This window comes from Zingiber officinale, chromosome 3B, assembly GCF_018446385.1.
Source record: "Zingiber officinale cultivar Zhangliang chromosome 3B, Zo_v1.1, whole genome shotgun sequence".
Taxonomy (NCBI): domain Eukaryota; kingdom Viridiplantae; phylum Streptophyta; class Magnoliopsida; order Zingiberales; family Zingiberaceae; genus Zingiber; species Zingiber officinale.
In genome coordinates, this window is record NC_055991.1 from 5,078,006 (window position 1) to 5,089,357 (window position 11,352).

The following is an 11,352-nucleotide window of genomic DNA, read 5'->3' on the forward strand; positions in this document are numbered from 1 at the left end:
CATTTTCTTCAAAGCCTAAATCTGTTCTTTTTCTAAAAACTTATAACTTGCTTTCAAATGGCTTATTTTTTTATAAATGACAAAGGGGGAGAGTAGGAAAATTCAAACGTAAAAATCTAATTAAAAAAAGAAAGCCCTGTATTAAGGGGGAGCTTCACAAAGTTTAAGTGTTAGCTTAAGTTATGGTTGTATTTGAACTTATGTACTTAAGCTTGCTCACTTACACTTTTTAAGTATTTTATGCATTTGTTTTACTTAACTTTGAATTTGGGTTGCCATAATAAAAAAGGGAGAGATTGTTGGTGCGGGAAGCATCCGACGATCGAACCTAAGTTTTGATAATGACAAAAGATTCAAAGTTAAGGTGGTTGGTGATCTAACGGTCTGAATGAGATTGCAGAAAAGTCCTAAGTGTACTTAGGCAAAAGCTCTAACTGTGGTTAGGCAAGGTGAAAACCCTAGGGGGTGGTAACCCTATGCGGAAAGTCTTGGTGGGTCGAGTGATTCAGGCAAAAGTCCAAGGAGGGGGGGGGGGGGGTAACCCTAGGTGGAAAGTCCTGGTGTCGCGAACGAGGTAAAAGACTGGACCAGCCGGGAAGCGGAAGTCCAGCAGAAAGTCCGGAAGCATCGAGCACCGAGCAAAAGTTCAGTCGATCTGGAGGATTGCACTAGCAACAGGTAAATCTCCTGAGTGGAATAGGTGAGGACGCGTTCCCCGTAGAGGGAACAGTAGGCGTCGGGTCGACCTAGGGTTTCCGGTTGGAAATCCGAAGTCAGACCCGGATAGTCCGATGACTGTCAAACTTCATATTCATGATATTATATGTGCTAACTTTTGTTTTGCAGGATATGTTTGTGTTTTGGATCTAACATGTCTTGCAGGTACGAAAGAACAAGGTTAAGCCTCGGATAAACAGTGTCTGAGGCGCCTCCATGGAGCTTGGAGGCGCCTCGGGTGCAAAAGATGAGCTGGCTGCGAAGCAGGCTTGGAGGCGCCTTGAAGGAAGCTCAAGGCGCCTTGGACTGGTGGATGAAGGCGCCTTGGAGAGCAAAGAAGGCGCCTTGAACCTGATAAGGTTCGACCAGTTCAGCCCTTATCTCAGCGTGTGACTCGGCCAGCATGGAGGCGCCTTGGATGGCTTTCAAGGCGCCTTGAACACCCTTTATAAGAGGGTCTCGACTAGCAGCTCAAGACAACTTCGCACAAGCAATCATTCTGCAACCTGCTACTAACGAGACGTTCCGACAAAGCCTCAACTAGACGCCGACAACCCAGAGCTTCAGATTTAGTCTTTTGTTGTCGGTATAACTGTTATTTTTACTGCTTTAAATTCTACTTAGTTTGTAATAGTTTTTACGAACTATAGTTGTTGCCCACGGAAAGCGATCAAGGATCGCGGGCCTTCGAGTAGGAGTCGCTACAGGCTCCGAATGAAGTAAATCCCCTATGTTTATGTGTTTGCTTTTTATTCCGCTACGTTTTATTTACTCGATTGATTTACGATTCCGAAACAAATGAAATAGCCGCGAGCGCTATTCACCCCCCTCTAGCGCTTCTCGATCCAACACTGAGTACCTTGGCATTGAGAAATGGGAAACTACACTTTGTAAGTCCGACCGGCTCTTGGACCGACTCGCTATATATTGACAATTGTATTGTCAAAATAGGGAGTTGGGTCCTGTATGTCCAACTGGCGCTGGGGCCGATCGGATTTATTCTATGTATCTTAGCATTGAGGAGTAGAGCACTAAGTTCCTTAATTAAGTCCGACCAACTCTAGGGCTAATCAATCGTGTGCTGAGAGACTTGTGCTCAAATAATAGGGAGCTAAGTCCCTTAAGTCTGGCCGGCTCTAGGGCCGACTATTTCATATTGAATGCCTTAACACTGAGGAATAGGGAGCTAAGCCTCAATGAGAGTGATTCATTCAGCTGCATATACTTTGACCTTAACTGTCACCTCACCCACTTTGACAATCACCTCACCTTGACTTTGACTATCAAATCATCTTGACCATAAATCTCACATTACCTCTAGGTTCGCTCACAATATACCATTTCATATATAAATTACAACAAAAAAAAAAAGTAGAGCCTATTTTTTTATTATTTTTTCCAATGGAAAAAATATTAAAACTATTTTAAAAAAAATGAACCCCACTGGAAGTGGAGCCCTATACGTCGGTCCCACCTTGACTACTCTAAAGTTAACTATGGTGGTAAAAGATGAATACGCTCGTCCCCAACGTCCCTACCAATCCGTCCCAAGGCCTACACGGAGAAGGTAAATCATGAACGACTACTAGCCTTTGGAATAGTAACTAGCATATAAGGAAAGTATTTATCTCGACTTTACTAAGATTCGAACTTCAGACCTTATGATAATAATACCTCATGTGCTAGTCACTAGATTGTCCTAGGATCTCTAAAATTGACTCTGATAATGGTATATGGTAGTGGGAGGGAAGAGAGTCGGAAATAGCCAATTCTTAGTAAAATTAATGATATTAGTTGCAGTTTGCCCGCATATCCGTTAGTATAGTTGCCCTAAAAGCATGGGAGGAGTGCCTTAAGCGGGCCCTGCTCAAGGGTCTATGCCTAGGCCTAATTTTATTAGGTCATTATCATTAAAAAAATTAGATAAATTTAATAACTAATATTTTCATTTATTAGCACGTTGCCCAGTTCCCAACTGTTGAGGTTTTGCTTCAAATATTACTTGCTTCCAATGCACACGATTTTGCTGGCTTCTGTAGTGCTTTCAATTAATTCCAAAGACAATTATATTTAATTACATATTAATTATAATTATTTTATATTCTAGTCTTAAAATTCTATCTAGAACTACAATTTAATTATATAAGACCTTAGATCTAATTTTATTTTTTTCATCTAATTTTGTAATTAGCTAATCATCTACTTATTCTCTCGTTAGTGCTCAATCATTTTTTCCTCCCTATCATTGATTTTCTATGGAGACATTCTTTTCCCACGTCACTCAGTAATATTTTTTCCGTTCTTTTCTTTTACTTGAAATATTTTTTATTGTTCAGTATGAATGATAAATTATGGATGGAATGAATTATAAACTCAAACATTATTGGAAAAATAGATTATTAATAATTGCATGAGATTTTTTTTTCTTTTTCAATCTAATCAAATTTACTACCATCACAAACATAATTTATTATGGGCTTAAAATATTCATAGATTTTTATAATAATTTTTAAATGCACTTATCTAATTTATTATATATATTTTTAAGTGATGGTTTATTATATACGGCTTAAATTAATTGATTCAAATTAAATTTAATATTTTCTTATATATTTATTCAGGTAATAGTTACATTTTAAAATAAATATTCTCTGAATGGTAAAATTGAAATTTTACATGAAAATTTTAGGATAATTCACCGTACTTATAATGATGTATCCCTCCTAGTAAACAAAAGTAGACCGGAGAATATTTTCAAGTTCAGGCTAAGTAGGGTACCACGGGATCAACCAGCTTTAAGCCACTAGCCCCTTGAAATGCTCATAGAGTCTTCCATTAGTAGCCTTTGAAAAATGGCGATAGTGACGCCCTCCATAATTTTTACAATAAACTGTCTGCAACTAACTGTCTCAGAGGCACTTTGAAGGTCAACTTTCAATATGTTCTGAGTGTACTTTTAAAATAATTCTTGTATTCAATAAAAGTTAACTTGTGTTGGATGAATATGACAAACACTTTATCATTCTACTTGGAAATGTCTTAGTTATCATTTTATAAAAAATAATAATAGCTCTATAGCTTCCAAATATTAGTACGATGAGGGTATGATTCCACTATTAAGAATTTAGTCCATCTGAAAGAGTTCAGTGATTACTATTATAAAATTGAATGCCATTACATTTTATTACTTATAGAATTTATATGAAAAAGATGATTTATTCATTCAAGTGTCCCTCTTAATTTATTTCTAGACTAACATATAAAAGATAAATAATAGATTACTGTTAATAATTAGTACGATGACAAGATATGAAAAAGATACATTTAAATATGTCGAATTTCAACCAAAAAAAACTCAGATGATAACATCTTATATTTTATCCATCCCATCGTACTGCCATGAAAGAACTCAATATTATTCATGATGATAAAAAATGAATACATTCGCTCCTAGTATTCTTGTCAATTCATCTCAGGACTAACACGGAGAAGATAAATCACGGATAACTATTAGCCTTTGGAATAATGACTAGCACATAAGGGAAATATTTATCTTGTCTTTGCCGAGATTCGAATCCCAGATCTCATGACTCATGATGACAACACCTTATGTACTAGCCACTAAACTCATCCGAGAAGACAACTCAATATTATTCATAGAACTTAGCACCATAGTCATCTTATCCTGAGATTCGTTCATCTTCGTTACTAAATAATATGTATTTTTAATTTGTTCTGATCTAGGAGTTTCGGTACCAAGAAGGTTTGTAAAACAAATTGTGAATTCGCATATAATTTCAATATAGTATGAGTAATTTCATCATGCCTCTATGGACTACTGTAATCTAATTTATTTGTTTTTTTTCTAATTTTTATGGTCCAAACATTTATTACACTCTCAACGAATCCAACTAGACACGTCTGAATACGTCTCAAGTATGTCTTGATCATTATACTAATGGCTAGTAATTATTTGTAATTTATTTTTTTCATCTTGACCAAGAGACACTGAGACGCAGAGAGTCTGTGACGAGCGAATCATCCCTCGCCATATTAAAAAATAACTTTTTTAAGATAGTGATTTTTACACGATGTGATCATCCCTCTACAGTTCTTTTTCCTTCGTACACCTTTTTTCTGGGAAAAAAATACCTGATTTGAACATCGGAGGACCTATTCTGGGGACTTTTTCCCTAGTTGTTGGCCTCTAACATTCCGTGTGCTTATCTGAGTGTGCGCAGAGCTTAAGTACCGTCGGTTTAGTTATCGTCGTCCGTCAACATCACGTGGGGGTCCGTTCTCTTAGGCACATACGATAAGGGTGTCCTAATCACCTCTTTGTCAATACCAGCAATAGCTCATCTAACCTTAATCTGACTCAAATTTCAAACGGGATCAACTAATAATTATTCATAATTTATTTTTTTTCATATTAATCTAGGGACGGATTCATGCTAAACCGAACAAATCAACTTTTGTCATATTAAAAAATAACTTTTTAATTTAGTGAGTTTTACACGATGCGATCATATGTGCTAAAGTGCGCCTACAGGATTCCAGTCCGATTGCCTAGAGCTTAAAATGCTTCAACTGAGACAAGCTGACGGTTTGACCGTGTTGAAGAGGAGTGGGCATCTTCTCTTTCCGCAGCTCATGAGCCACGCTTCTCATGGACGGCCTGGACTTTGGATCGACGCGCACGCACGCTAACGCGGTCGCCGCCACTCTCACAATCTTCTCCGCCAGGCCGCGGTCTTCGTCGGGAAACGGAAGGCGCGGATCCAACACATCTCTCAGCAGTAGCGCAGACTGCTCATCGCTCGACTCCGACGAAGACAGAGACAAAATGAGCTCCCCTGGGTGCCTTCCCAGGAGAAGCTCGAGCGCCACCGCGCCAAAGCTGTACACATCACATTTCTCTGTCACCTTCATCGTGTAAGCCAGCTCTGCAACGAGATGACAGGAAAAATTGGTTTTCTCAGGGCACAAATTCGATTGGCGTGTTTAGGGCCAAGTTTTGTTCGTACCTGGTGCTAGGTATCCGAGGGTTCCGACCAGCGCGGACCAGTTGGAGGAGTCGAGCTTGATGAGCTTGGCGGTGGCGAAATCGGAGAGGCAGGCCCTGAACTCCGCATCGAACAGCACGTTCTTGCTGGACACGTCGCGGTGCACCACCGGGGGGCTGCAGTCGTGGTGCAGGTAGCTGAGGGCGTCGGCGACGTCCCTCGCCGCCGCCGCCCGCCTCTCCCAGCCCAGCTCCGCCGCCCGGCCGTCGTGCTCCAGCATCTCCGCCAGGCTCCCCCTCGCCATGTGCTCGCACACCAGGAACATCCACTTCGAGTGCGCGCAGAAGCCGTACAGCTTCACCACGTTGCGGTGCCGCAGCCGCGTCAGCGCCTTGATCTCGTTCCTGAATCCCTTTTCGTCCAGCAGCAGCCCCCCGCCGCCGCGGTCGCCGTCTGCGAAGTGGAACCGCTTCACGGCCACCACCTGCCCCGTCGGGAGCTCTGCTTGGTACACGCTGCCGCTGGCGCCGACGCCGAGGCAGTAGGCGTCGTCGAAGTCCTCCGTCGCGTCGATGATGTCGCCGAACACCGTCCTCCCGTCGTAGTTCCAGATTGAGAACAAATCCAAGTTGTTATTTCTGATTTCACCTTTTTCTTCTTGCTTCAGCGCGTGTATTCTTTTGCGACGACCACGAACGCAGACGTATATGACTGCGACTGCCATCGCCAAACAGATTGGAACAGAGATGAAGATAATAACTCGGAATCCATTTTCTGCTTTATGATCGGGATCAGAAGGCATACTCTCTCAGTATTCACTCTTGCAATCTCAAAGATCCTACTGCTACAAATGAAGCAACGGAAATGAGAGAGAATTTAGAGTTCGCATCCAAATGGATCGAAGAAAAACTTAGAGTTAGAACTCATTGTGAGTGCTTTATTCAGAGTATAAAAGACTTGCGAAGTCAATCGTAAGCTTATGGAAGACTCAATATGACCAAACCATACAATTTCTTTGGAAATTTTGAACCTTTCAAAGTCTTGTGGGAGACTTTCTTTTTGGAATTTGCAGACTGTCTTAATGACGAGTCTAATCGAAGAAGAAACTTGGCAATAATATTACTAGCCATGTATGTGAGCAAATCACGGGTATTGCCGACGTTGCTCTGAGTCAATGGTCAACGTTCCTATGGCTAGCGTGTCCTTGTGTTCATTGAGGGAAGAAAATGGAAATTTGAATCGTAATCTCTCATAGCTTTGAGATACATGATGAATGCACAAACTCAACTTTGAGAAAATAAAAATGAATTTAATATCATATTTCGTCATGCTCTGGTTGACATATATTGAACTGCAGATGGTATCAAATAGTCTAGAAGGCTGAACAAAAGGAAAGGAAACAACAATGGAGATCATCAAAGCTTTCGACTCTTCCACACAAATGACCTCCTTATTCTTACACCATGGCTCAGAAGTTTGGCCCTGCGGCAAGGATCTCATCGGTCAGATTGCCATCCTGACCAATCTTGTAGTTGGCAAAAACCTCAAAGTTCTTCCTGAAAAGGCCAGCCAGCTTCAGCAACGTCTCCTTGTAGTCTTCCTTCTCAGCCCACTATTACCAAAGGAAACAACTGAACAATGTAAAGGCACAAACATATGGTTGTTCAGCATTAGATCTCTTGAGCTGTAGACAAGATTAGGACTTACAGTGTTAATCGGATCCAAAATCTCTGGAGGTACACCTTCAATCTCAGTAGGTATCTCCAAACCAAACACATCAGTTTTTTTGTAGTTCACTTTCAGAAGGCTGCCCGAGTGTATGGCATCAATGATTTTCCTTGTGTATGCCAGCTTAATTCTCTTTCCGACACCGTACCTGAAACGAATTGATCGCAATGAATCACTAAGATTAAGGTCTCTCCTGCTATTCATTTTTTTTCATCTGTAAAATATTTGCTGGAGAATTTTCACCTTCCACCAGACCAACCAGTGTTCACAAGCCATCCTGTGGCACCATGGCTCTGCATTTTTTCAGCCAGCATAGCTGCATACTTGGTAGGATGAAGCATGATGAACGCCGCACCAAAGCAAGCTGAGAATGTTGCCTGAGGCTCCTTGACGCCTTCCTCTGTGCCAGCCACCTGATTTTTATTTTTAATATCAGTGAGCATACTCGAACGAATTGATTATAAACAGCAACCAAAGAGTGGCAAAGCAATGGACTATATACCAGAGCAGTGTAACCACTGATGAAGTGGTACATTGTTTGTGGCAATGTAAGTTTGCTAACTGGTGGAAGCACACCGAAAGCATCACACGCCAACAGGATGACATTCTTCGGGTGTGGACCGACACATGGTAGCTTTGCATTAGGGATATACTCGATAGGATATGAAGCTCTAGTGTTCTCTGCAACATCAACAATTCAAATGAGCCAGATTCCCTTTTACACAGTACAATTGTGTAATAACATTGCTTCGGATAATTAATCACCTGTAACGGATTTATCAGAGTAATCTACTTCCCTAGTGTGTTCATCGAACACGATGTTTTCCAACACTGCAAGAGGTTTGCAAACATTAGGAAAACAAATTATTCAAGTTCAAAAAGGCATGTAAGTTTAATAGGCCAGGCACTTGCCAGTTCCAAATTTGATGGCATTCCAAATGTCAGGTTCCTTTTCCTTTGATAGGTCGATACATTTTGCATAGCAACCTCCTTCTATGTTTGAAATACCATTTTCACTCCAGCAGTGTTCATCATCACCGATGAGAAGCCTGTTATGGTCTGTCGATAGAGTAGTTTTCCCTGTGCCTAAAATAACAAAGGAGAAGTCATTAGAACTAGGAAGTCATATAGATCAAAATGAAATAGAATTCTACACATCCAGACATGGAATGCTTCTAATTAAGTTGCAAAAGGTAGGATAATATGGATACAATTGGCTGGTGGCAGGCCAGAATCGAGCCTAACCAACACTTACCTGATAGTCCAAAGAAGAGGGCAACATCACCATCTTTGCCCATATTGGAGCCAGAGTGCAGGGAGAGAATGTTTCTTTTAGGCATTAGATAGTGCATCACACTGAATAAACCCTTCTTCATCTCCCCGGCATACTGTGTGCCAAGGATGACCATTTCTTTCCTAGCGAGATTAAGATCAATGCTGGTGGAGGAAGTCATGTAGTGTGTGTATCGATTACATGCAAACTGTCCAGCATTGTAAATTGTGAAGTCCGGAGTACCAAAATCCTCCAGTTCTTCAGGCGTAGGACGGATGCACCTGCGATCCATCCAGTCATTTCATGCACAAGAGATTTTTTTTCTTCTAGTTTACATGTTTTCCCATGGTGTTAGGGAGAGAAAGAGGAGCTATCTAGCTGCACCGATACATGTATATTTACGATCCTGTCTGATACTAACACAACTATCATTCACTACTAGAAGAGATCAACAGAGGCAACGTAGTTTACAAATGACTTATCTGGATACCCGTCGAAGTCCACAAGAAATATAGCACTGTAAAAATGAAGAACATCTTTAGCATTCTAATTAGTATTTTTCACTTACATGTTGTGCATGAAGAGGGAATGATACGCCCTTGCAGAAACAATTCGAACTTTGATCCGATGCTCAGGATCCCAGTTGAGGAATTGGTCATTCACAAATACCTATTTTTATATATAAAGACCAGGGTTTACATGTCATTCAAATGTATATCTAAGGTTCTATGAGAAACTACAACAAACACTTGACATGCACACTGGGTATACATCCCAAAGTATGTTCTTTGTGTAAAATAACTTGTCGATCTCAAAAATTAGTATTTGAAGTGCAGAAATGAATCTCATACAAGGAAGAAAAGTACCTTATCCAAAGAGTTTAGGTAATCAACAGCCCTCTCTCTGTTCACTAGGAAGGTGTGTTCGTCCATTTCAATATTGGGCGAGCCTCTGTGGATAGTGAACATATATTTTAAACAGGAACCTTCAAAGCAAAGGGGTGAAAGAGTTATGTGGACTTACTTTCCCCACCAAAGCTCATTGGCAGTAGTTTCATCCTTGACGACGCGCTTATCCCTGGGTGATCGGCCGGTCTTTGCGCCGGACATGGTGGCCAAGGCCCCCGTTGAAGTAATAAATGATCCCTTTTCATACTTTATGGCTTGCTCATACAATTCTACAAGAATTGAATTCAGCGATTCTGGTTAGTATCGTTTAGAAAAGGAGCAACAAGTTGCAGAACATTGAACCAATTCCCCAGGAAAACAAACTCAAGGACGACCGAGATTTGAACGATTGAATGAGGAAAGGGGGAGAATGAAAGCATACCAGCAGGGGAGAGGTTGTAGAGGACATGGGTGAACTTGAGGGAGCTGTCGCTGACGCTGATGGTCGGCGTCGGGTAGTGGTGGTGCTCGACGTTGACCTTAGTCGCCTCCGCCTTCCTCGCCGGATCACCCCTGACCACCTTCGGCCCTGTCTCCCTCGTCAGCGACGCCAACGACGCACTGCAAATGACAAAATCATGTTACAAGAAAACAGGGGAGGAAGGTAGGCGAAGCGTCCCTCTCTCTCTCTCCGTGGAGCGGAAGATCGGATTCCATCTTCTTGCTTTTCAAAATTGTTTCTTTTATATTTAGAAAAATCGATCCACGGGTGGCCCACCAGAATCCGGCACCGAATCTTCATTTTTTTGGTAAGTAAAATTAATATTAACCTGATGGATTGGAGCTGGAGCTTCTGGCGGTCTTCCTCGGAGATGGCGGCGAAGGCCGCGCTGCCTTGCTGCGATCCGTCCTTGATGGGGGTGGTCGGCGCCGACCTCTTCTTCTGCAGCGAGTGCAGCTCGTCGATGGTCTTCGCCTTCACCGGCGGCGCGCTGTCGTCGTGGCAGATACCGTTCTCCGGCTTCTTCTCCCCGCGCGTCTGGATCTTCGGCAGCCCATTGGGGACAGCCACCGCCGTCGCCGACTTCGCGCCGCCGTGGGCAAAGCTGAACTCGCCGTTCTCCGCCATCGCCTTCCTTCCGCTCTGTTCTTAATCCACTGAAAAAACGCAACGATAAAAAAAAAACCAATTTTTCTTTCGTCAATTAGTTCTACAGATCAACTTCCACAGACGCCGTCGGCGCGCGTCCAGCTAAACAAAACAAGCAAGAACCACGCCCATCCCCGTCCATCATCAACCTCCACATGAAGCCAAAAAAAAAAAGGAGCAAAGAAACACAACTACCTAAACCAAAGATCATATAGCACAAGCCAGGCGACGATCCACAACGAAGCTGCAAACGAGAAAGGATGGGAAGGAGAAGGGCACCCATGGCGGGCTTTTAAAGGCGCGCCACCAACCGTGGTTAAAGTGACCGGAGACTGTGTCAGGTTTGTCCAACTCTGGTTAAACTTGAATGCCAATTGCCATTGTCATTGGTTGCGAGCTCCATCGCAAAATCGCAAAAATAGAAATTAAAAAAAAAAGGTAAAAAAATAAATAAATCCTGCTCGTTCTTGGGAAATAATTTAATGGTAGGCAACTGCAACCGTCGCGCGCCGCGTATCTTGGATTTTCCCAATCATTGCGACAGTTTTTACGTTTCATCAGACTTTAATGTGATTTATAAATGGAAGTTAT

The 11,352-nt window shown here is 42.0% G+C and overlaps 2 protein-coding genes across 2 annotated transcripts; both read right to left on the reverse strand.

Annotated features, from left to right (window-relative positions):
• Positions 1-5,172: 5,172 nt before the first annotated feature.
• Positions 5,173-6,525, reverse strand: LOC122055630 (MDIS1-interacting receptor like kinase 2-like). The gene is made up of 2 exons (XM_042617154.1): positions 5,745-6,525; positions 5,173-5,663 (listed from the first exon to the last, which is right to left on the reverse strand). Exons 1-2 carry the CDS (start codon positions 6,523-6,525, stop codon positions 5,287-5,289), a joined length of 1,158 nt encoding a protein of 385 aa, XP_042473088.1. The 3' UTR covers positions 5,173-5,286.
• Positions 6,526-7,011: 486 nt separating this feature from the next.
• LOC122055629 (phosphoenolpyruvate carboxykinase (ATP) 1-like) lies at positions 7,012-11,087 on the reverse strand. The gene is made up of 13 exons (XM_042617153.1): positions 10,957-11,087; positions 10,442-10,769; positions 10,054-10,232; positions 9,748-9,901; positions 9,591-9,675; positions 9,293-9,393; positions 8,707-9,005; positions 8,364-8,537; positions 8,217-8,282; positions 7,954-8,132; positions 7,695-7,864; positions 7,431-7,599; positions 7,012-7,335 (listed from the first exon to the last, which is right to left on the reverse strand). The coding sequence occupies exons 2-13, from the start codon at positions 10,738-10,740 to the stop codon at positions 7,192-7,194; spliced, it is 2,019 nt and encodes a 672-aa protein (XP_042473087.1). The 5' UTR covers positions 10,741-10,769; positions 10,957-11,087; the 3' UTR covers positions 7,012-7,191.
• Positions 11,088-11,352: the final 265 nt, after the last annotated feature.